This window comes from Scyliorhinus canicula, chromosome 19 (genome assembly GCF_902713615.1).
Source record: "Scyliorhinus canicula chromosome 19, sScyCan1.1, whole genome shotgun sequence".
NCBI classification, from domain to species: Eukaryota; Metazoa; Chordata; class Chondrichthyes; order Carcharhiniformes; family Scyliorhinidae; genus Scyliorhinus; species Scyliorhinus canicula.
The window spans coordinates 3,030,711-3,057,627 of NC_052164.1; the positions used below are offsets into that span (position 1 = coordinate 3,030,711).

The 26,917-nt window shown below is 46.8% G+C and overlaps 1 protein-coding gene across 3 annotated transcripts in view; it reads right to left on the reverse strand.

The window, feature by feature from the left end:
- The window catches only part of LOC119953888 (junction plakoglobin-like), a 71,683-nt gene that overhangs the window by 16,934 nt on the left and 27,832 nt on the right, over window positions 1-26,917 (reverse strand). For all 3 annotated transcript variants that reach the window (XM_038778516.1, XM_038778517.1, XM_038778518.1), the window contains exons 2-9: window positions 16,189-16,389; window positions 14,070-14,323; window positions 11,883-12,121; window positions 5,968-6,169; window positions 4,812-4,956; window positions 3,337-3,440; window positions 1,803-2,141; window positions 119-274 (exon numbers count right to left, since the gene is read on the reverse strand). In XM_038778516.1, coding sequence (XP_038634444.1) covers window positions 119-274; window positions 1,803-2,141; window positions 3,337-3,440; window positions 4,812-4,956; window positions 5,968-6,169; window positions 11,883-12,121; window positions 14,070-14,323; window positions 16,189-16,381 — 1,632 coding nt within the window. In that variant the 5' untranslated portion in view covers window positions 16,382-16,389. The remainder of the gene's footprint in view (window positions 1-118; window positions 275-1,802; window positions 2,142-3,336; window positions 3,441-4,811; window positions 4,957-5,967; window positions 6,170-11,882; window positions 12,122-14,069; window positions 14,324-16,188; window positions 16,390-26,917) is intronic.

A 26,917-nucleotide genomic window follows, 5' to 3' on the forward strand; every position in this document is an offset into this window, starting at 1 on the left:
CCACAGCAGTTGGAAGCTTTTAAGTACAGCACAAACATTTCAGGACTGCTCATGTGTGAGTCACACAGGGAGTGGGATATGGAGAGTAGGTGTGTGCCTGGAATCACTTTTTACATACCATGTATTGCTGCTGTCCACCTCCAGATGCTTGTCGCTGTGTTTCATGGTGAGCTTTCACTAGGAGCTGGACAAGTCGGGGAATTACACCATTGTCCCGGAGGGGAGCGTGATTAGTTGGGCACAGTGCCAAGTTGCGGACAAGTCCAACAGTGGCCTGGCAGGTAGATGCAAGTAGAAAAGAGAGAAAACAAATTATATTAAAATTGGTACAGGTGGCACAATTCTGAAGGCACACACACACAGAAACAGCGCAACAAATACTTCTTTTAACTTTGCAATCTTGCAAAAGGATGGCCTAAGGTGGTCCAATACCTACAAAATTCTGAAAGGGCTTGATGGGGTTACCGCTGAGAGACTTCCAGCTGGTTGGGGCACAGTCTCAGGACAAGGGGCCAATCATTTTGGGCTGATAGGAAGAAAAATCTATTCACTCAAAGTGTTGTGAATCTCGGGAATTCTCGACCCCACAGTCTTGTGGATGTTCCAGCGTTGAACATATGTAAAGCTGGGATTGACAGATTTGGGGTCTCAGGGAATTAAGGGATATGAGCAGCAGGCAGGAAAATGGAGCTGATCCCATCACCTGTCATGGTGCTATTGAATGGTGGAGCAGACTCGATGGGCCGAATGATTTATTCCTGCTCCCATCCCGTGTGTTTACCCGATCCTTCCTCGTGCTGGTGTGAGGGTTCAAGCTGGTCATGTGACTTAATGCAGGTCCCCATTCTCCTGCCCAATTGGTGAGTATATAGCTGGCCAACAAGTGATAGGTGCTGGCACGGAGCACGTCCAGGCTTCTGCTTGCCTGCATTACCATGACATTTTAAAATGTTTCTTCTTGGGATGTGGTGCCCCAGTCAGTTTACTGCCCACCTTCATCTTCCCACGGGAATAATAAAAGTAAACTTCAAGGGGTGTAGCTACATCACATGGACTACAGCGATTTCAAAGCAGCAGCTCACCACCACCTTCACAAGGGCAATTATGGGTGGCCCTAACCAGCAATGCTCACAACCAGAGAGAAGATTTTAAAATATAGGAGCGAAGGCACATGTGGAGGCAGACACTGGGTGGGGGCCGGTTTAGCTCAGTTGGCTAGACAGCTGGTTCGTGTTGCACAGCGAAGCCAGCAGCGAGGGTTCAATTCCCGTACTGACAGACGTTAGTCATGAAGGCCCTGCCTTCTCAACCTTTCCCCTTACCTGAAGTGTGATGATGCTCAGGTTAAATCACCACCAGTCAGCTCTCCCCCTCAAACGGGAAAGCAGCCCATGGTCATCTGGGACCAAGGTGACTTTACCTCATTGATAGGTCCCTCCCTCAAGGGCAACAAAAAACATGGTGTGTCTTTTATAATAATTTGGCAGATTCATTTCAACTCAGTTTCTAAATCCACTCGAAAGAGATTTGAACTCTAACCATTGCTAGCCCAGTACAAGCCCCTTGCATACCAAATTTGCATCTCAAACTGCCTGGGTTCTACAGCTCCAGCAACACCAACAAAGTGCCCCCTCCACCCCCAGCACTCTTAATCCCCTTCCCTGCCCCACCTCCCCCCTTCCCCTCCCCCATGTGCCCTACACCGAGCAAATGCTGCCACGACCCTCCCCTCACCCAGAGCATCCCCAGTATCAGGGCACAGCTGCCGAAATCATGGTTCCCGTTGCAGAGCACCAATTCACCTTGATCAGTGGCCAATGGTAGGGCTGATTGAGAAGTTTGACCACAGCAGGCATGCCGTAATTAGCGCGCACTTTGTTTTGGGCAATCTCAGCCTCTTGGTGTCTACTGGTGAGGTGCCGAAGAGCACAGACTGCTGGCTCAGTGATGTCCTCCTTCTCGCCCGCTCTCAGTACTGTGTGGACCAGGGCCTCGATGCCTTCCACCTGGCACACCACCATCTTGTTCCTTGCATTGTTGCAGGTGAGATTGGAGAGGATGCCAGTGGCGCAAGTCAACACATTAATGTCATCTGAAGGCAGAAGGTGGACCAGTGTGTTGAGAAGGTTATCTAACCCCTCCTGCGGACAAGAATACACTTTGCATTAGTGGTGATTACAAAATTCACATCTTCATAAGCAGTCCTGCCAGTCACTCGCATGCAAAATATCAAACTTACCCATTAAACAGACCATTCGGCCCAATCATTCTGTGGTGTTCCTGTCCCATTGACCTTCTCCCAGCCTTTGATTGATTAGCAGAGGAAGCTAGATAGGCTGTACAGCCCATTGTTGCTCGTTTTTAGGTTCACATATTCTGCCTATTCCCTTTCCAAAGGCAATTAGGGATGGGTAATAAATGCTGGCCCACATCCCAGGATTTAATATTTTTTCAAACCCTCCCATGTATTCATCAAGTTCCTGATGAGACATCCACAAGGTTTTCTTGACCACGACTACTTCCTGTGGTGTTGTTTCACATTCTAACCCCTCACTGGGCAACGGCATTTCTCATTTGCCTACCAGATTTATCAATATCCACTATACTGCCACCTCCCCAGTTGAGCAAGAGAAGGCTACAAGAAAATTAGGTAAAAATGGCAATGTAGGAAGGGTTTGAATAGAGTGACGAGGGGAGTCAGTGATGAGAAATCGCTGAGATATGTTCAGGGTTTCTGGGTCATTGAAGATGTGCTGTGGCACGGGGAGTGATTGAAGCAGAGACAGAATCTTATCAGAAATTTGACCAAATATCGGAGGTGGAGAAAGACCCAAGGCTATGAGGAGAGGAGGACAGTGGAATTCGTTCTGAATCATTCTAACAAACATTTGGCAACTGATGGGCTGGAAATCTCACTGGTCTAATTGATCCAAATTGGAAAGGCCCTCGGGAAGGCTGAAAACGCCAAACATGGAATTGGACAAAAATACATTGATCGCCACATTCCTGAGACTTGAGCAAATAATCAAGGCTGAAAGAGTCAGCAATGGCTCAGTGGGCAGTGTCCCCACCTCCGAGTCAGGAAGGTTAGGAGTTCAAGTCCCACTGCACACTCACTTCCAGCTGGGCCCACTGCACAATTCAAAGGAGGAGTTGAGACTGTCCAGCGTCACAACCATCATTTACTTCTCAAACACTGAAAACAGATCATCTGGTCATGATATTGGTGCGATCTTGCCATGCGCTAATTGGTTGTCATGTTCCCTACATTATAACAATGGTTACACTTCTCAAAAGATACTTTTTGGGTGCTATACCACAGTCAGAGAACCTTACCTGTTTTGTTGCTGCATCAGAGAGATTTCTCAGGGTCCACAAGCAGTTCTGAACCAGCCTGGGGCTGGAGCTGCCCAGGTGCGAGCCCAGTGCCTGCATCCCACCTGCCCAATAAAAGACAAACTCAATCCAGTGAAACGGGTTTGCGCGTCGGAAATCTAAACACGAGACTTGGAGCTCTGACAGCGTCAGCTGAACAACTTGTGAAACCCGACAACTGTTCAGTGATCCAATAGAGCATCTCATAATGTACAACAGTTCTTCATCCTCTGTGACCATGGAAACCAACAGCCCTGTGCAAAGATCCCTCTCCAAGAAGATGCCAACATAACAGAGGTGACATAGAATTGACAGGCCATTGGGCCAACAGGTGTACATCTGGGCAAAGAAGTTTCTCCTGAATTCCTGACTGGATGTATTAGTAACCATCTTAAACTGATTTACTCTAATTTTGCATTTCCCAAATTCGCCCTTCCCGGGTGGAAATATCTCCTCTACATTGACTCTGTCAAACCCTTTCATTTTGTCCCAGAATCTATATGCTAGAGAGTGTACACCATCTATTATTGGAGCTCAGTGTCTCGACCAGACAGCCCTCCCATAAGGTGGAAATTGAACCGGTGATGCACAGCCAGCTTGGTACCAAGACATGCAGACCAAACTTGCCTAAGAAAGAGTCAAAATGAAAAAGTAAAATCATTCCTGCTCCCTGTTCATTATGGGCACCCAGTGCTGCCCTGCTGCATGTATAGCCATGTGAGATATATTACTGGGCTTGAGTGGCTCAGGCCTGGTACCAGAGAGTGGTCAACACTCTTGGAACATGCATTTTTACCCTTTACAAGGGTTATTAGCTCCACGAATGGAAGAGGTTTGCTTGGGGAAAGTCACATCATACCAGTTGGAAGAATCAACAAACCTGGTTATGCTGTATTCTGCGATCTTTCATCATGACATCCTCAGTCCAACTGCCTTGCCATTGGCTGTTTAACGTGACAAACTCAATGTGGCATTGTGGCAACTGGTCAATAATGGTGGCCAAAATACCCATAATCCTCTCAGTTCTGGAAATACTCCTATCTATTGTGCAGTTTATTTTGTTTGTAACTTTTCCAATCAAGGGGGAATTTAGCATGGCCAATCCACCTAGCCTGCACATCTTTAGGTTATTGGGGTTAAACCCATGCAGACACGGGGAGAATGTGCAAACTCCACATAGACATTATTGCATAGTTTAACAGAACATTCATGTACTAGAGACACATCAAACCCTAAGCTGCAAATCTACCCAGCAAAGAAAACAAGAAAATCCCCATGAATTCTTTCACAAACGCCCAGACAGATTAAGTAGTCACTGAAAGCAGCCAATTCAAATCAGGACATGTACAGTGTAGGGAGCTGAACATGAAGAGGTGAAGACTGGTCAGAACAGTGGGTGGGATAGGGAGGAATGGGTTCCAGAGGCTTGCAGTTACCGGCTTCCACGATTGCAGGCTTATTACTGGGACAGACAGACAGAACTTTCAGCACACGGCTTGTGGTCCAGAGTAACTTCTCGTAATTGTAGGTCCTCATGATATGAACAAGGGCATCTGGGCCTCCATTGGCCAGAATAATCAGCTACAAAAACAAAACAACCTCTGGTTACAGATTTTCACTCAGCAAACCACAGACTAACAACCATAATCTAAACCAGAAAGGACACACCCAAAATAACCGCCTACGGTCAAATTCACTGGACACGTGTACACCCATTCCCCACAATTAAAATGGTGACTTCAGTTTAGTACCAGCCATGGCTCAATGAGAGGCACCCTCGCTTTGGAGACAGAGGTTGCGGGTTCAGGCCCAACAACCAGTGGCAGTACTGAGGGAGTGCAGCACTGCTGAAAGTGCCATCTTTCACTCGAGACCTCAAAGCGAGGCCCCACCTGCCTTCTCAGATAGCTACAAACCATCCACCATTCAGAGGACCAGTAGGCTTCTCCCCAAAGCTCTGACGGAATTTTTTCCTCAATCAATATGACTAAAACAGATCACCTGGCCATCATCACATTGCTGAGTGGGATCTTGCTCAGTGCAAATCGGTTGCTGCACTTCCTCCACAACAGTGACTACACTTTATAAAGCACTTAGATGGCTGTAAAGCAATTTTGGAGATTCTGAAAATTGTAATGAGTTAATAGAATAGATACAGTGTGTCCAGGGAAGTTAGGTCTCACATACCAGAAGCCAGGGACTACGCCAAGAGTACACAGAACACAGTGGCAGTCCAAAACAGACAGGTGTTAGGCGCTGTGCAAATTCAAGTCTTCTAATCTTTCAATCATCTGGGCTCCTGCTTGTGTTGATCATCCAACTGAACCTTCACTGACATTGAGTGCTAAATCACCTCGCTTCAGTCTTTCCATTTATCAAACTTCCTCTTCATGCTTCAACAAATAGGATTGCATCACACTGCCCGTTCACTTTGCACGTTCTTAGACACTGCTACAACACTGGCATGGTCAGACTTTGAGAACTGTACAACCCACCAGGATGGTGTTCTCCATGCCCAGCCACCTTCCCTCCACAGCCACCAGTCCAAGGTCCAACAGATACCAACCCCATCCATCCCCAGAGCTCTCTTACCTTGCTCTCCTGATTCCCATAAGCTAGCAGCTGTAGGCAATCTGTGGTGATGGCGAGGAACTTCACGTTGTTCTTTTTCAAAAGAGGAACCATCTTCTGGAGCCCATCAGCCAAACGGACCGCCATTTTTGCCCCTTCCTGATGCAGGAGCAGATTGTGGAGGGTAGTAATGGCATAAAATAAGATGGACTCGACTGGAGAGCTGGGAAACAGACAGACACATCGGTAAACAGCAAAAAACACAAACAGGTGAAAATACTAAATTTGGAGGACTAATTAAAAATAAAAGCATGAGAAACCATGGTTTTCTAAAGAGGACAAGAGTGCAAAACAAGTTAGTTTGAATCTTTTATAGAATATTGGTTCAGGCTCAGTACTGCATTTAATTCTGAGCATCACATTTTAGGAAGGACATTAAGGCCCTGGAGAGGCTGCAGAGGAGATTCACTGAATGGTACCATAATCAGGTGTGAGATTCCAAAACTAGGCCAAGGATCTTAAACTCAATCCATTGGCGCAAAGAAAAACGAGAGGAGCTTGGTATAGCCGAGGGCAATGGGAGGGAGGGGCACTGAATTAACTGCAGCTTGTATACGAGTTCATACTTAAATATACGGTGTCAGCTCCTCAGGTATTCTAATAACAAGCTTTTAAGTATCAAGCTTAACATTGCAATGCCCAACTACATGCAGCAGCTCATGGAAAGAGCACATGGAAGGCACTCAGTCCCCATGGAGAAAGTCCTGATCCGTACATACCCAATCACTCTGCCCACTGATCTATATTAGCTCCTGGTCCAGCAATGCCTCAAATTTAAACGTCTCATCTTGTTTTCACATCGCTGTGGTTTCCTCCCACAAGTCCCGAAAGACGTGCTTGTTAGATAAGTTGGACATTGTGAATTCTCCCTGTGTGTACCCGAACAGGTGCCGGAATGTGGCAACTAGGGGATTTTTGCAGTAACTTCACTGCAGTGTTAATGTAAGCCTACTTGTGACACTAATAAAGATTAAATCCCTTAACAGCTTCACCTCTTGATTACACTTTCCTTACCCAACAACTTTGAGATCTCTGCGCTGCTCAACTCTGACATTTTGAATGTCTCCAATGTCCTCTGCCCCCTCACTGAGGGGGGGGGGGGGGGGGGGGGGGGGGGGGTTGCGCGCGCAACGGCAATGTCTTCAGCTGCCTACGCCCTATACTCTGGAATTTGCACCAATCCCCCTCCCCCCCGATCTCTCAAGACGCTCCTTAAAACCTACCGTTTAATTCAGGTTTTTGGATACTTGTCTTCATACATGGATTTGTCCATTTGTTTTGTCCAATGGTACTACTGTGAAGCACTTTGAACATTTTACTATGCTAATTTTACTAGGTGGGGTTACTGGGATAGGGTGGAGGTGTTGACCTCAGGTAGGGTGCTCTTTCCAAGAGCCGGTGCAGACTCGATGGGCCGAGTGGCCTCTTTCTGCACTGTAAATTCTATGATAATCTATGATTAATCTAGGACAAAGGTTCAGCACAACATTGTGGGCCGAAGGGCCTGTTCTGTGCTGTATTTTTCTATGTTCTATGTTCTTAATGAGTTGTTCTACATCATCTGCAGGAGTCGATGAAAATCCCAGACAGTTGTATGACTGATGATCACTGGACTGAGTACGAGGATTTCACTGGACTCAAGAGCAAAGGTGAAGAGAACTGAAATTCTGAAGGTGAAGAATCACATTGATGTAATAGGTTATGGTAGATTGTGCCATATAACCCAAACCACCAAAAACGCTTCCAAAAGCAGGAGTCATGGGTTTTGTTTACATTTGTTCATGGAGTGGGTCTCGCTGGCTAGTCCAGCATTTACTGCCCAGCCCCAATTTCCCTCGGGAATGTAGTGGCGAGCTACCTTCTTGAACCGCTGCAGTCCACATGGTTTAAGTACACCTTAGGAATGGAGTTCCAGAATTTTGATCACTGACAGTGAAGGAACTGCGATATAGTTCCAGGTGTGTGACAAAGGGGAACTTGCAGGTGATGGGGTTCTCTTACATCTGCTGCTCTTCTGCTTTTAGCTGGTAGAGATCACAGGTTTGGATGGTGCCGTCTAAGGAACCTTGTTGAATTCTTGCAGTGCATTCTGTAGACGGTACACAAAACTGCTACTGTTAGTCAGCGGTGAAGGGATTGCATGTTTGTGGAAGGGATGTCAGTCTTGCGGGCTGTTTATCTTGGATGGTGTCGAGCCTCATGAGTGTTGGAGTTTCCCTCATCCAAGTGGCGAGTATTCCATTACATTCCTGTCTTGTGGACCGGCTTTAGGATGTCAGGACGAGAGTTACCCTCCACAGAATTTTCCGTTAACCTGCATATTTATAATGTTCAGTTTCTGATCAATGGTGACCCCCAGGAAGTTGATGGTGAATTCAACGATGACAATGCAATTGAATGTCAAGAGAAGATGGTTAAATTGTCTCTTGTTGAGGAATATCATTGCCTGGCACTTGTGTAGCATGTGGTGAGAATATTACTTGCAGAAAGTATAAAATACAACTTCAGGGGTGGGGGAGTGCCATACTGAAATATTAAAAAGTATAACACTAGGAATTCATAGTAAATGAATGTGGCATGGCTAATTGAATTAATTAATTCTACAAAAATCCTTAACCACAAACAAAGTATTTACCACAATCAAAGCATCTGATGTGGGTGAGATGCAGGCAGGGAAGGCCCCGGGGCTGGACGGGTTCCTGAGGCTGCTGCTATTGAGAACATACAATGAGGCGAGGGATGGGAGGAGTTCACACCACATTGTCAAAGGCTTCCATCTCCCTGATCTGGAAGAAAGACAAGGAGCCAGAGCAGTGCGGCCGTACCTCCTGATATCACTGCTTAATGTCAATGCCAAGTTGTTGGTGAAGGTACTGGCATCGCGAAGAGGACCAGGCGGGATTTGTGAAGGAAAGGCAGTTGTTGGCAAATGTGAGAGGGAGCTTAATGTAATTATGATGCCCTCTGAGGGGCAGGAGGTAGAGGTAGTAGTGGCAATTGACACGGAGAAGGCCTTCTGATATTTTTGTGTGTATATGTAAAAAGCCTTGAATAAAAATATTTCTTTAAAAAAGTTATATGGGATTTGATTAAGCCACACTGATAAGTTGTGTTCTTTGTGTAGGCCACAGGGACCTTCTGCATTTAACTGTAGTTATGCACAAAAACTCCTGCAAGGAACCAGAATTTTGGCATGGTTCCACATTTGAAAATTATCACGGGTTTTAATTTTGTTGGCTAGTACCACCTTGAATCTGGTCTCATATCTTGTAGTTTCCACCAGAACAGTTTTCAAAATTCCCATTTCACAGTTCAGTTGCTGGGCATATTGAAATTCATGCATTTCATCCATGTTGCCAACATGGTATAATGGGTACATTGCCATTTAATTTCCCTTGTGAGTCATAGTTTGGACACAGTTCTCTTTCTACTCTTGCACCAAATAGGAACAAACAACTTTTGGAGTTCACCTATTTGTTCCTTGAATACCTGACAATGCCTGTTTGGTAGAATGGGAGCGATCTTGGTCTCCTGCTGAAACACTAGAGATTTTCATTCCTTAATGCAGCTAGTTATTGCTCGGAAATCTTTGTTGGACTCTATTTGATTGGCTCACTTAAGTGCATTGATGTTTCTGGTGACAATGTAAATATTCCCATCTGATTCATGCTTCTGAAGATCAGGCCAGTGCTGGTCCCGGTGTTCAGTGAATTTGGTTTTGGGCACCTCCTTCACCTGGACTCCTCCTTCTTCCAGTCTCGCACCAGTTTTTCACTAATACCAAATTCCTTTGCTGCAGCAGTTATTTGACGAGTTGGAAAATGTTGCTATTTCTAGCTTGAAATCAGCTTCATACATCAGTTGTTTGAAGACTTGTTTCTCTGCATCATTCGCCACATGGGGTCTACTCTGGGTCGGTATGTGTAAAACTCCTAAGCATCTTTGCAACATAGCCCATATCACCTGCTTCATTCCTTGGGCCTAGTTACAAGGTACCAACAAGTAAAACATCCATTTGTGCAGTGAAAACTCAGGTTGACAGAGTATAACATGCCGCGGTTGAAAGGGGGAGGGGGGGGGGGGGGGGGGGGGGGATATTGACTTTTGATCCGAGGGCATAGCTTATTTGACAAGTATAAGCAAAAATATGATTTCTGGGGCAGGTGAAATTGGATCAACTTATACACTGGATCTACAGATACACCAGGATCTACGGTAATGGAGCCGAGTGAAATGACAACTGAATAAATAAGGTTGGAAAACCCCTCCAAATTGCAATTGAAGATCAATGTACATTAGAGGCAAAACTGCAGCAGAAGAAATCAGGTTATATTTGATTAAAACGAGAAACCTGGCTCCTACAGTCCACAAACATACTTTTCCCTCTGAGCCAAGATTCCCTCTCTTATTCTGAAGGCTCACAACTGAAATGCTTTGGATATTGAGACGGTTTAAATCAAGACATAAAACTGGCCACAGTCTGGCACCATCAGTCTCTGGGAGGAGGACTATTTAGCGTGGCGAGGTTGCACATGTAGCTGAGCCATTGACTAACCAGCTTAGGGAATACTACATTTACCATCAGAATTAAATGTGCTAACTTGCACGGAAACCCAATAGGAAATTCCAGAGATGTTTCTTTACCCAGAGTGGTGAAAATAGGGAACTTGTTCCCAAATTGACTGGGAGAGGCAAACAGCAGATACATTTCAGGAAAAGCTGGATAAACACGTGAAGAAAGGAATAAGAATACACTGGTGGAGAAATTAAGGGTGGGAGGTGGGTTGTATGAAGCATAAACGCTGGCTGTAAATGCTAATGTTAGAGCTCGAAATAGCGCCTATACTTCCTCAGGAACCTAAGGAAACTCGTCATGTCCTCATTAACCCTTACCAACTTTTATAGATGCACCATAGAAAGCATCCTATCTGGCTGCATCACAGCCTGGTATGGCAACTACTCGGCTCAAGACTGCAAGAAACTTCAGAGTCATGAACACAGCCCAGTCCATCACACGAACCTGCCTCCCATCCATTGACTCCATCTCCACCCCACACTGCCTGGGGAAAGCAGGCAGCATAATCAAAGACCCCTCTCACCCGGCTTACTCACTCTTCCATCGGAAGGAGATACAAAAGTCTGAGAACACGCACGAACAAATTCAAAAACAACTTCTTCCCCGCTGTTACCAGACTCCTAAACGACCCTCTTATGGACTGACCTCATTAACACTACACCCTTGTATGCTTCACCCGATGCCGGTGTTATGTAGTTACATTGTGTACCTTGTGTTGCCCTATTATGCATTTTCTTTTATTTCCTTTTCATGTACTTAATGATCTGTTGAGCTCCTCGCAGAAAAATACGTTTCACTGTACCTCGGTACACGTGGCAATAAACAAAATCCAAATGAGTGTGGGGAGAATGCACAGAGAACACACACTGACAGGCTAGCACAACATTTCTATATTATTGCACAAACAGTTCAGGCCATGGCTTTGTTTCTGAAGCTGCTTCCCACAATCAACCGACTGACATTTTTCAAAATAAATTTATTATACCCAATTATTTTTCTTTTCCAATTAAGGAGCAACTTAGCGTGGCCAATTCACCTAAACTGCACATCTATGGGTTGTGGGGGGTGAAACACTGGGAGAACGTGCAGACTCCACACGGACGGACAGTGACCCAAGCCGGGAATCAAACCTGGGACCCTGGAGCTGTGAAGCAACAGTGCGAACTGCTGTGCTGTCGTGCCACCTGAAAAGAGTCACTTGCATTCCAATAAATACTTTTACGAGAGAACATGGGGCTGTGGGAGAAGCAGCAATACAGAAAGTCAGAAAAACGAGATACTAGCTACATCAGGAACAGACCTCAACATCCTGACCAATGCAGGGATTCCACCCGATTTGAAGATGGCAAGCATGCCATCTCGGTGGTGAGAAAAGTTGTGTAAGATGCCAGCTGCGTGCCGCGCGGTTTCCAGGTCACTGGTATTCTGCATGGTGCGGACAACTGCCGCAACCATCTGGGGTGACTGCTCCAAGGCCCGGCAAGACGCATCTTTCTTCGACAGCTGGTTAACTATCATGGTCGCCTTGCTGACTATAACCTACATAATAAAGTGGAGAAACAAGGGTTAATATTCTCCTGAGTTTATTGAAGTGGGCACAGTTTCCTCCAGCAACGCCACTAACAACAACCCTATACACTGTGGAGCAGACAGGCCACCACGACTCCATAGCTGCTGTTAATACAGTTCCTTTCATATGGCAGAATGTGCCAGGGAGTGTAAATCAGACAGAAACTGACACCATCACTGGCGCAGACGTGATGGGCCAAATCGCCTTTTCTGTGCTGTAGACCTCTATGACAGTATACAGTGATATTGGACAGGGGCTGATGATACGAGTGCTAGAGTAGGAACTGCAATTGAGTGGCATGGTGTGAACGTAAGCAAAAAGTTACAAAGCAACATTGTTGAATTCAGAGAGTGGGGAAAACTGTGGAAGGTGGAAATCGACACAGCATAGGTGACCTCATCCTCTTTGAACCTCAACGGTATTTTCTAAATGTTAAGAAGCTTGGAGGAGCAGGGACCTGGGAATCAGAACACAAAGGTCACTGAAACTAACAGGCAGGTGCAAAATATTCTAAAAAGTTATTGAAATGTCGGCCTTAATTTCAAGTCATCTGGAACTCAAGGGGTGGAAGTTATGTTAAAATTATATAAATCTCGTTAGTTCCGATCTGGTGTAACTATATAGTCTGGGCATCACATCTCAGCAATGATAGACCTGTCCTTGAGAGGGTGTGGCACGGGACTTCCGGTTGCGGCTATGCGGAGCTAAGCCGCACGTTCGGCAGCTCCCGCTATTTAGAGACTTTTGGGCCGTTTCGAGGGCCCCAAACGGCGCTGTTTCTACGCATCCCGGTGGGGGAAGGTGGCAACCTTTCCTCGACTTTCTGGCTCAACGATAGGGTACTGGGACAGTAGCAGCAGCAACCCGGGGGGGGGGGGGGACGTTGATTATGTTTGCTTATTTTATTTAAATTTGATTTATTTAATTTTAATTTATGGTTAAGTTCCCTTGTTGGGGGGGGGGGGAAGAGAGAGGAGTGTGATACATGTGATGTTACGGTTTGGGGGGAATTGTGGGTGTTATGGGGCTGTTAGTTGCATATTACTGCTTGTTGCTATACTTGTTGTTATATTTTTATATTTTCTGTAAAAAATTCCAATAAAAATTATTTTAAAAAAAGAGGTGTGGCACAGATTCACCAGAATGGACGGCACAATAGCACAGCGGTTAGCACTGTTGCTTAACAGCACCATGGTCCAAGGTTCGATTCCCAGCTTGTTGGGTCACTGTCTGTGTGGAGTCTGCACCCTCTCCCAGTGTCTGCATGGGTTTCCTCCGGGTGCTCCGGTTTCCTCCCACAAGTCTTGAAAAACGTGTTAAGTAATTTTGACATTCTGAATTCTCCCTCTGTGACCCGAACAGACGTCGGAATGTGGTGACTAGGGGATTTTCACAGTAACTTCAGTGCAGTGTTAATGCAAGCCTACATGTGACAATAACTATTATTATTGTTGCCAGGACTGAAGGATACGTTGCACAGAATAAGCTACAGAAGATTAAGGGGTGATTTAATTTTTTTTAAACTAATTTACAGACTGTAGGTGTTGCTGGCTAGGCCGGCATTTATTGTCCATCCCTAAAGTGATGATTAGAGGAATGGATAAGTAGATAGAGAGAAATTACTTCCTCTGATGGGAAGTTGGGAGACGTAACCGTAACATTTTGGTCAGGTCATTGAGGTTGGAAGCATTTCTTCACACAAAGCTTTGTGAAAATTTGGAATCCTCCCTCCAAAAAAAAAAGTTGTCACAGGCGAGGGCCAATAGGAAATTTCGAAACAGAGACTGATACATTTTGGTTGGGTTATGTAAACAAGATGATACATAAAAGAAAATCTGCCAAGATGTAACGGAACAGCAGAACAGGCGTGAGGGACGGTCTCTTCCTGTTCCGATGTACTTTGTTAAGACACTCTACCTGATCCTCATCGTTGAGTAGTTTGGTGAGTTCAGGAATGGCGCGTGTTGCAAGCTCTGCATCATCTTGATAATTGATGAGCTGGACAATGGCGGCTTTCAGCATCTGGGAAGATTCCGACAGTTTCTGAACATTAGTCTCCTGACTGGGATCTAGCTGGGTGGACAGGATACGGGTGCTACTCTCCAGGGTTTCTGGGAACATGGCAGCACGCACACGTTGCCCACGGGTAGAGGCCAGTTGTTCTTCCATATCTGTAGATTTTAGAATAGGATGCATTATGAAAGGCGTATCTGCCTCAGTTACCCAGGATACACAGGAGCACGAATATCCACTTTTCTGCATTTATATAACACCTTAACATAAAACAACCTAAAGCTCCTCACCCAAGTATAATGAGACAGAAAATTGACACCAAGCCACATTTAAAAAAATAAATTTAGATTACCCAATTCATTTTCCCAATTAAGGGGCAATTTAGCATGGCCAATCCACCTACCCTGCACATCTTTGGGTTGTGGGGGCGAAACCCACGCAAACACAGGGAGAATGTGCAAACTCCACACGGACAGTGACCCAGAGCCGGGATCGAACCTGGGACCTCGGCGCCGTAAGGCCGCAGTGTTACTCACTGCGCCACCCTGCTGCCCTTACACCAAGCCACATATGATAAATGATCCAAAGCTCGATCAAAAAGATAGGTTTAAGGAGTGTCTTTTAAAAGGAGCATAGATGGAGATGTTTAGCGTTAGAATCCTAGAGCTTAGGGTCTAAGTAGCTGTCAAAGGTGGCGCGGTTATAATCAGCGACTTGCAAGACACCAGAACTGGAGGAGCAGAGAGATTGAAGGGTTTTAAGATTGGATACGGTTACAAAGAGAGAATGGCAAGACCATGGAGGAAAAACTGAGATAAGAATTGATTGGACAGGATAGTGAGATGCAACTCAATTTTAAAGTGAAACATCGGGTTATGGGGAGAAGGCAGGAGAATTGGGATGAGAAAATATCAGCAGTGATTGAATGGCGGAGCAGACTCGATGGGCCAAGTGGCCTAATCCTGCTCCTGTGTATTTTGGTCTTATCCATCACCTATCAAGTTAACTTCATGACATCTCACACCTCCTCCACATTTTGTACACTATTTGCTTTCTTGTGTTACAAGGTGGCAGGTGGGCAAGGTGTGCTGAGGACCTTGCCACCCGTCTCTTCCCAACAGCACGATCAAATGCCCCACCATTCTGCCACAATCTCTTCTACCTCTGCACACCAGTGTCAATGATTCCACTTATCCCAAGTTCATCCAATTCCAATATCAGCTCTACAATTACAATTCATCTCACCGCTCAGAAGACTGAATCTAATGGAACGTGGTACAATTCACTCCACAGCCATCTTTAATTCGACACCAGAATTAAAATAACTAATGGCAACAAAAATCGCTAATGGGTGGAACACTGCAGGTCAGGATTTCTCCACTATGTGCAATTCACCAAGTGCAACTTTCGGAGAATCTGAATGACTCACAAAGCTTGTATTAAAGCTAGTGTCAGCACCTGGCACCATGCACTCATCCCAGTAAAAGACATCCCAAGCTCAAGACAGCAAATCAAAATATTGCAACAGACCCTGGCATTACCACTGCTCCCACACTGGGTACTCTCTCCCTTGTTATTACCCAATTGAATAATTAATCAGATGTCTGGAGCAGGATACTATTAATTATAAAATCATAGAATCCGTACAGTGCAGGAGGCCATTCAGTACATCGAGTCTGCACAGACCCTCTGAAAGAGCACCTTACCTGAGCCCACTCCCCCGCCCTATCCCGGTAACCATACCTAACCATTAGATACCAAGGGGCAATTTATCATGGCCAATCCACCTAACCTGCACGTCTTTGGACTTCGAAACTGGAGCATCCGGAGGAAGCCCATCCAGACACGGGGAGAATGTGCAAACCCCATACAGTCACCAAAGGTCAAAATCGAGCCCAGGTCCCTGGTGTTGAGGCAGCACTGCTAATCTCTCACTATTACTTCTTGTTCCCCATCCTCCTCTCCTCAAACCCATATATATATATATATATATACAGGAAGGCAATTCAGACCCCTCACATACCTGGTAATTGGGTGGTGTAGCTGGTGGTTGTGACTGTATAGCCTCCCTGCTTCCACGTTTCATCATCTTCAGGGTTGCCCTTGCCACTTAGCGAGGGAGCATTGGTATTCAAGCCAGAGTGAATGCCAGAATCTATGCAGGTGTTCTGCCACTGCGCTACCTTGCTGACGACCTCCGAATCGTAACTCTCCATTTTTCACACTATGAACAGTGAACAAAAAAAAACGGGGGGAAAAGCCTTTAGTGTTGGCAGAGAGAACCTACTGATCAGTGACAATAATTCTCACAGGCAAGTTTCAACTGGAAGAGAAAAATCAGCAGTCAGGTGACCATGACAACGAAAATTGAAACATATACACACCCACGCTCGCCAGTTGCAAACAACTGCCACAGAAATGACGCCTGAGAGACTTCACTATACAATCCCACACCTGTAAAAATAATTCTGTTTTCAAAAATAAGCAAAGGACCAAAGGCTCCAAGGTGCAGGATACAGAACTGAAATAGATCCCAGGGTGCACAGGACTAAAATCAGGAGGTATGGTGACATCAAGCATGTGGGGTTTTAACTGGAGATTTCAGGAGGAAGAGATGGAAGGAGAACATTTAGAGAATGTCACGGACTGTTGTTATCACAAGGCTTCAGCAACTGAGAAAGAAACTGCACTTGAAATCTTTCACAATTTTGGACATCCTTATAGTCAATAAGTATTTTGAAGCACAATGATCACTGTAATGAAGGAAACACGGCAGCCTATTTGCACACAGCAAGATCCCACAAAACAGCAATGTGACCACGATCAGGTAACTGTTTTTAAACTAGTGTTGGTTGAGAGATGGATATTGACCATGACACGGGGGAGAATTTCTCTACTCTTCGGCATAATAGTGACTACACCAAGAGAGCAGGAAACCTGGATTCAGACGCACCTTCAGTGCCAAGGGTTGACAGTTCTCCAGAAATTGAAGATGAATCTCCAAGTTGTTATAGTTTTTTTTATAAAGAGTACCCAATTATTTTTTCCAATTAAGGGGCAATTTAACATGGCCAATCCACCTATCCTGCACATCTTTTGGGTTGTGCGGGCAAAACCCACGCAAACATGGGGAGAATGTGTAAACTTCACACAGACAGTGACCCAGAGCCGGGATCGAACCTGGGACCTCGGCGCCGTGAGGCAGCAGGGCTAACCCACTGAGCCACCGTGCTGCACATATCTCCAAGTTGTTATGAGCAACCCTCACATTGAGCATTTAAATAAATTGTTCGTCTGCCATTTTCTATTCATACTGGAAATGGAGATAAAATGCTGTTTGTATGTAATCAAGAACCATCCAAGTAAGTATTCAAATTCTGCACTTCCCAATCGGTGTGGGAAGAAACAATGGCAGGGTAAAGGGGGCAGAGTCATCTATATTTTATAAGTCAGCAAAGAATTTTTAAAAAATCATCAGTCCCTCAGATGCACAAATAATGGTGAGAAAAACACGCTCTTGACTTCACATAGCCGCAAACAAAAACACTCAGACAACCAGTTCCACACACACCCCACCCCACACCCACACACCCCACCCCACACACACACACCCCACCCCACCCCACACACACACACCACCCCACACACACACACCCCCACCCCACACACACACACCCCACCCCACACACACACACCCCACCCCACACACACACACCCCACCCCACACACACACACCCCACCCCACACACACACACCCCACCCCACACACACACACCCCACCCCACACACACACACCCCACCCCACACACACACACCCCACCCCACACACACACACCCCACCCCACACACACACACCCCACCCCACACACACACACCCCACACACACACACCCCACCCCACACACACACACCCCACCCCACACACACACCCCACCCCACACACACACACCCCACCCCACACACACACACCCCACCCCACACACACACACCCCACCCCACACACACACACCCCACCCCACACACACCACTGTTGATTCTAATTAAAAAGCTGCCTGTCTTATCACAGTGCAGACGCTTCATAAAATCGATGGAACGGAGCAACTGGCGTAAGTAAAAGATTCCGTAAGTCCCTGAATTCACTCCCAGCATAAACGGGGGTTGACTCTCACTCATTCCGACAGTGAGTCACTGGCATTTATTGCCGATCCTGTCCTTGTTAGGTCAGTCTGAGTGAAATGAAGAGTCAACCATATTGGTGTAGGACTGGAGAAGCTCAGACTTGGTATGGATGATGATGTCTTTCATTCGGACATTAGTGAACCGATCTAGTTATTGCAGAAAGCTGATGACTTAATGATCACTCAAAATTTATGCCAGCTTCTTATTTTTTAATGTATTTTTTAAATTGGAATTTAAGTTCTCAAACTGCCACTGATGGGATTTAGTTTGTTCCATAGCACATTATAGCGCAGTACGGGCCCTTCGGCCCTCGATGTTGCGCCGACCCATGAAACCATCTGAAGCCTATCTGACCTACACTATTCTATTTTCATCCATATGTCTATCCAGTGACCACTTAAATGCCCTTAAAATTTGGCGAGTCTCCCTGGGATTAGTGCAAACCTCTTGATCCACAAAAAGTGCTCAATCGATCTGCAAGTCCTTTGGAATAAAGGAGAGTGGGACTAATTGACAGCTCGTTCAGAGAGTTAGAACAGTACAGCACAGAACAGGCCCTTCGGCCCTCAATGTTGTGCCGAGCAATGATCACCCTACCTAAACCCACGTAACCCGTATACCCGTAACCCAACAATCCCCCCATTAACCTTACACTACGGGCAATTTAGCATGGCCAATCCACCTAACCCGCACATCTTTGGACTGTGGGAGGAAACCGGAGCACCCGGAGGAAACCCACGCACACATAGGGAGGACGTGCAGACTCCACACAGACAGTGACCCAGCCGGGAATCGAACCTGGGACCACTGGAGCTGTGAAGCATTGATGCTAACCACCATGCTACCGTGAGGCACAGTGTGATGGGACAATTGGTCTAGTGTGCCGTATGATTCTAGAAAACTCTCTTGTCAGCATCATAACAGATACTGGAGTTGTTTTCACAAGGACAAAGACACCCAGTTTTAAACTAAAATAATGAAGCAGAGTCAGTCATAATCATACCCAGTCAGGTAAGTTCAATGTTACAGTCAAAAATTTGACATACCAATGAATTATCAGTGGTTTATGAAATCGAAATATTGATTAAATCAAGGTCATGTAACTCCATCGCAGGTCCACTGGATTGCTTTCGAAAGAACTGTACAGGTGAGCATGTCCAAACTCCTGGGTGTGGGTCATTCCAACATCCACTATGTAACATGTAAACAATTACAACAAAATGTTGGCTCAAGGGTTGGTATGTTTAAAAGCCCACAGCCCAAGCAGTTATTAAACTCCAAACTTATGCAATTAAGAAAATCTACTCGCTCATTTCCAAAGCATACTGCTCCATTTCAGGACTTGACTGTTGTAAACGGTCAACAGGAATTTACTAACATCAGGGCAGTCACTTCATTAACTCTACTTTAGACAATTCAGTTGTTTCTGCATCTGGTTTAAGTCACAGGAACAAACAGATCAATTGACACTCCTGCAAAAACCAGAGGAACATGGCCTTTTGTACAGCAGCATACAGAGTGAGAACACACTCCGAAGATGCCATTACTGCAGTAAATGGTCAATATTCTCCACGTCAATCTTAAGTGGGCATGGGAGGAAGAAGAGCTCCAAGTGTGTGAATAAAATCGCCTTCAGTGAAAGCAACGGGGGGGGGGGGGGGGGGGGGGGGGGGGACGAGGGAGAGGGGGGGAGAGGGAGAGGGGGGGGGGGAGAGGGGGAGAGGAGAGGGGGGAGAGGGAGAGGGGGGGAGAGGGAGAGGGGGGGAGAGGGAGAGGGGGAGGGAGGGAGAGGGAGAGGGGGGAGAGGGAGAGGGGGGGAGGGAGGGGGGGAGAGGGAGAGGGGAGGGAGAGAGAGAGAGGGGAGGGGAGAGAGAGAGAGGGGAGGGAGAGAGGAGAGGGGGGGAGAGAGAGGGGGGAGGGAGAGAGAGAGGGGAGGGAGAGGAGAGGAGGGGAGGGAGAGAGAGGGGAGGGGAGAGAGAGGGGGGAGAGGGAGAGGAGGGAGAGAGAGGAGGGAGAGAGAGGAGGGGAGGGAGAGGGGGGGAGGGAGAGGGAGAGGGGGGAGGGGGAGGGGGAGGGGAGGGGGAGGGGAGGGGGAGGGGGAGGGGGAGGGGGAGGGGGAGGGGGAGGGGGAGGGGGAGGGGGAGGGGGAGGGGAGGGGGAGGGGGAGGGAGAGGGAGAGGGAGAGGGAGAGGGAGGGGGAGGGGGAGGGGAGGGGGAGGGGGAGGGGAGGGGGAGGGAGGGAGAGAGAGAGAGAGAGAGGAGGGGAGGGGAGGGAGAGAGAGAGGAGAGGGAGAGAGAGGGGGAGGGGGAGGGAGAGAGGGGAGGGAGAGAGGGGAGGGAGGGGGAGGGGGAGGAGAGGGAGGGAGGAGAGGGAGGGGACGGGAGAGAGAGAGAGATGAGGGGAGGGAGGGGGAGGGGGGAGGGAGAGAGGGGAGGGAGAGAGGGCCGACTTATCAGCAAACAGCTGCAGTGACAGTCATTTACAGAACAGTTGGTCATCGGGTCAACTCCATATTAAACCACTGGCATCATCATTTACATCATGAACCAATAATTCGATGGGATCTTCCCTCACAGGTAGATCAGAGAAAGCATGAGAGGCCACATTGCAACTTAGTTCAAGGTACAATGGTGGCACTATCTTCAGAGTCAGAGGGATTTTGGTCAACATCCAATCCAGATACTCATGCCAAAATCCAGCCTGACAGGTCAGCTCTGAAGGAGCAGACAGCTGGTATTGTTTCCTGATCATCTGCAACCCTTGTTAAAATATCTGCCCTGTGCATTGATTAGGTGCGGTTTACACTGAACTGCATCGTGACATCTACTGCTGACTAGCCCATCAACCTCTGACATGCAAGTGGACATTTGAGTTACTGGAAGGCATTAAGCCAAGCACTTGCACATTGTGTAAATGGCTTGATTGCTGGGGAGTGCACCAGAGCAAAACCTGACCTTGCCTTCAGCCAATGTTCACAAGCACATTTTCTAGAAATGGCCCCGAGTTGGATTCTACTGCCTCCAGGCACGGAAGCCAATTGCAAACCCATCACCTCACCCCTCACCTGCCCAAAACCTCAATGCCAGAAATGAGCCAGCTCAGCCCGACTCAATGCCACGCAAGAACCTCCTGTGTTAACCTCAACGCTCAGGTCCTGAAGTCCGAGAAGCACATATTACACCAGAGGGAAGACTGATTTACACTGACAGTAACATCAGTGCACACAGCAAATAAACATGCCAATAATTAAACAAATGTGACAGGATGCAATTTTTAATGGGGGAGAGAAAGGAACAGCACAAAAGCAAAATAAAATGTTTGCTAAAATTGAACCAAAAGAAATAGAGTCTTGCTTTGAAGTGCTTCTCCAGGCCATTTGCTGAAAGTGTTTTTGATGCGTGTAGATGTGTACAGCTGTTGACTGGCTGTTAACCGCCCAGGGCAGAAATGCAAATGCTTTTCCTCGGTCAGCAGCACACATCAGCCACTTACCACAAGCAGAGCGCAAGACCCTGAAAAACACAGGTGGACCCCTCGACACATGCCCCACACAACCCTGAAACATACAGGGGACTCGGTACAATTTCCAATATATAAAAATTCAAATCGGAGGCCCTGACGTGTCGCATTGATTAAAGATCTTCAATAGACACTGATGAAAATAAAATTCACAGCTGACCGAGGGAGAGAGCGCAAGAGGAATTTTACAAGAGGAGGGGGGGTGATTCAAGACAAAATCAGGGCATTCAGCCTCTCAAGCCTGTTCCACTGTTATCCAATAAGGTCAGGGTTCATCTGTACCCCAACTTTACCTACCTGCTATGGCTGCAAATCTCTAAATAAAATCAAAGAAAAGTTACAGCTCTGGAGGCCATTAGCCCATCTTGGCCCATGCCAGTCCCAGCACATCCAGATGCCCTTTCTAATCCCACCTTCCTGCACTTGGTGCATAGACCTGTACTTAGAACACTTACGGTGCAGATCCAGGTACCTTTTTTTTTAAAAAAAGTTTAGGGTCTCTGCCTCCACCACCAACTTGGGCAGCGAATTCCAGACTCCCACTACCCTCGGTAAAACAAAAAAGGGTTTTCATGTCCCCTCTACACCTTCTGCCTCTTATCTTGAGTCTATGCCCCACTATCTCTTCCCCTTAATGCATTTGGCTGTTGAAAATTTCAGATTTAAAAGTAGCAATTTAGCAAGCATCAGTATGCTTTTTGTGGGATACAGTTCCAGAGAGAGAGAGAGAGAGAGAGAGAGGGAGAGAGACAGGATGTCCCGGAAGTGTTTCATGGGGACAGTATAGAGGGAGCTTTACTCTGTAACTAACCCCATGTTGTACTTGTCCTGGGGGTGTTTGATGGGGACAATGTAGAGGGAGCTTTACTCCGTATCTAAACCCTTGCAGTGTTTGATAGGGACATGGTAGAGGGAGCTTTACTCTATCTAATCTCATGCTGTTCCTGCCCTGGGAGTATTTGATGGGAACTGTGCTTTACCTGTCTACACAGCAACAATCGAACACAGGTACGTGATGGCTGTATTGAGCCCAACTTACCAAACCAGTCTCTGCGTTCCCATGTCTCTTCCTTGTATAATCAAACTGCGTTTCTGCAGAGCCTGCTGATCTGACTGCAGTAAGTGGATTGTTAAGAGGAAGGAGAGAGCAGGTACTGAAACCAAAGCCATCAGCTGATCCACCTGAGTAGTGAGAATGTAGAACTCACGACCACAGAGACTAGTTTAGATGCATTTAAGGGGAAGCTGGATAAGTAGATATGGGATGTGAGAATCAAGGCTTATGAAGAGTTGGCTGCAGAAGGAGGATACTCAGGAAAATACATTCTGACATGGCCTGGCCACACTGTATGAAGTATGTAAATGTAACAGCAAAGAAATGGGCCAAATGAAGGGTGGCCACCTGACATACTGGCCAACATTCCTCCCTCAACCAAATTAATTGTAATGCATTGCATTACATGGGATCTTGTGCTCAAAGTGCTGTGGTCACTGAATTTGGCATAACACAACATAGAACATAGAACATTACAGCGCAGTACAGGCCCTTCGGCCCTCGATGTTGCACCGACATGGAGAAAAAAAAACTAAAGGCCATCTAACCTACACTATGCCCTTATCATCCATATGCTTATCCAATAAATTTTTAAATGCCCTCAATGTTGGCGAGTTCACTACTGTTGCAGGTAGGGCATTCCACGGCCTCACCACTCTTTGCGTAAAAAACCCACCTCTGACCTCTGTCCTATATCTATTACCCCTCAATTTAAGGCTATGTCCCCTCGTGCTAGCCACCTCCATCCGCGGGAGAAGGCTCTCGCTGTCCACCCTATCTAACCCTCTGATCATTTTGTATGCCTCTATTAAGTCACCTCTTAACCTTCTTCTCTCTAACGAAAACAACCTCAAGTCCATCAGCCTTTCCTCATAAGATTTTCCCTCCATACCAGGCAACATCCTGGTAAATCTCCTCTGCACCCGTTCCAAAGCTTCCACGTCCTTCCTATAATGAGGCGACCAGAACTGTACGCAATACTCCAAATGCGGCCGTACCAGAGTTTGGTACAGCTGCATCATGACCTCATGGCTCCGGAACTCAATCCCTCTACCAATAAAGGCCAACACACCATAGGCCTTCTTCACAACCCTATCAACCTGGGTGGCAACTTTCAGGGATCTATGTACATGGACACCGAGATCCCTCTGCTCATCCACACTACCAAGAATTTTACCATTAGCCAAATATTCCGCATTCCTGTTATTCTTTCCAAAGTGAATCACCTCACACTTCTCCACATTAAACTCCATTTGCCACCTCTCAGCCCAGCTCTGCAGCTTATCTATGTCCCTCTGTAACCTGCAACATCCTTCCGCACTGTCTACAACTCCACCGACTTTAGTGTCGTCTGCAAATTTACTCACCCATCCTTCTGCGCCCTCCTCTAGGTCATTTATAAAAATGACAAACAGCAACGGCCCCAGAACAGATCCTTGTGGTACACCACTCGTAACTGAACTCCATTCTGAACATTTCCCATCAACTACCACTCTCTGTCTTCTTTCAACTAGCCAATTTCTGATCCACATCTCTAAATCACCCTCAATCCCCAGCCTCCGTATTTTCTGCAATAGCCGACCATGGGGAACCTTATCAAACGCTTTACTGAAATCCATATACACCACATCAACTGCTCTACCCTCGTCTACCTGTTCAGTCACCTTCTCAAAGAACTCGATAAGGTTTGTGAGGCATGACCTACCCTTCACAAAACCATGCTGACTATCCCTAATCATATTATTCCTATCTAGATGATTATAAATCGTATCTTTTATAATCCTCTCCAAGACTTTACCCACCACAGACGTGAGGCTCACCGGCCTATAGTTACCGGGGTTATCTCTACTCCCCTTCTTGAACAAAGGGACCACATTTGCTATCCTCCAGTCCTCTGGCACTATTCCTGTAGCCAATGATGACCTAAAAATCAAAGCCAAAGGCTCAGCAATCTCTTCCCTGGCTTCCCAGAGAATCCTAGGATAAATCCCATCCGGCCCCGGGGACTTATCTATTTTCACCTTGTCCAGAATTGCCAACACTTCTTCCCTACGCACCTCAATGCCATCTATTCTAATAGCCTGGGTCTCAGCATTCTCCTCCTCAATATTATCTTTTTCTTGAGTGAATACTGACGAAAAGAATTCATTTAGTATCTCGCTTATCTCCTCAGCCTCCACACACAACTTCCCACCACTGTCCTTGACTGGCCCTACTCTTACCCTAGTCATTCTTTTATTCCTGACATACCTATAGAAAGCTTTTGGGTTTTCCTTGATCCTACCTGCCAAAGACTTTTGTCCTGGAGAAAAATGTTGGACAGGCTTGAGGAGCTGAGTGATCAGCTGCTGTCCCCATGCCCCTTATCCAAGGGGCCGGCCCCGTATGCCCCTTATCCAAGGGGCCGGCCCCGTATGCCCCTGCCAAAGTGCACATGGAAATTCAGAATAAAAACAGAAAATGCTGGAAAAACTCCGATCTGGCAGCATCTGTGGAGAGAGAAACAGAGATAACGTTGAGAGTCTGTATGACTCTTCTTCAAGTGAAAGTTTAAAATGTCTCGGCAGATATCGGTGAGGGCCCCTTGGATAAGGGGCATACGGGGCCGGCCCCTTGGATAAGGGGCATACGGGGCGGCCCCTTGGATAAGGGGCATACGGGGCCGGCCCCTTGGATAAGGGGCATACGGGGCCGGCCCCTTGGATAAGGGGCATACGGGGCCGGCCCCTTGGATAAGGGGCATACGGGGCCGGCCCCTTGGATAAGGGGCATACGGGGCCGGCCCCTTGGATAAGGGGCATACGGGGCCGGCCCCTTGGATAAGGGGCATACGGGGCCGGCCCCTTGGATAAGGGGCATACGGGGCCGGCCCCTTGGATAAGGGGCATGGGGACAGCAGCTGATCACTCAGCTCCTCAAGCCTGTCCAACATTTTTCTCCAGGACAAAACAATCACTAAAGCTGCAACTTTCCCCTTCCGGTTCTCGCCTGCAGAAAACAAAAGCGTGCACTCTCATGTCACATATTAAAGGAGCAGACACCCAGGGTATTTGGTTCCTGGAGGAGTGGAGAGGAACAGAGGGACTAACTGACTATTGCAAGTTGGCTCCAAGGTGCCAACTGGGTCAGATGAAGCGATGGAGCAGAGCAAATGATTTGTAACACGGCACCACACCACTCAGTTAACCAGCTATCCTGACTCACGTTGATGAGATCTAGAGAGTTTGGATCTTCCAGTAAAGGCTGGAGCCTGTCCAATGTGGGGTGCATTGTGTACATTTATCAGAACAAAATGAAAAGTTAAGTCAGAGAAACAAGTTGAAACTGAAACTACTGGAGACAGAATACAAAGCCGTTCCCAGAAACACTATTCGATGGGCCCAATCACAAATCCTGTGTATAAAAATACTTCAGACTTAATGCAAAGGGGAAAGGGACACTGCAAGAGATAATCATTCTCATGAGCCTGAAGTAATTTATTTTCAATCTTAAAACTTGGTTTTTGTGGTTAGAGGCATAATATTTTAAGATTGGTTTTAAGATTGGAGACCTCACAGCATAAATCAGATTGACAATCATGGTGCAGTAGAGAATGCTGCACTGTCAGAGAAGTTGTGGGTTGACTTCCGAAGGCAGCCATGGAGTGAGTGGTCGCACATTTGGCAGCTCCTGCTCGAGGCGTTTGTTTTCGTCCTGCTCCCTGTTTGCTGGGCAGATGTTTTGGTGGTTTGTGTAATAGAGGGTGATGAGAGTGCTGCACCACAATGCTGCCCTGATATCCAAGATTTACAAGGGAGTTAATGGACTGGGAGGAGAAGTCAAATGGAAGTGGGAGGAGAGGGGGAGAGGGGGAGGCTGGATTTTGGGGGGAGGCTGGATTTTGGGAGCAGGCTTTGAAGGTGAACGCAATGTTGTCTTGTGTTAGGCTTAACCTTATTCAATTTAAAAGTAGTCCACAGGGTGCATATGACAGTGGCCAGAATGAGGGGGTGGAGAATCA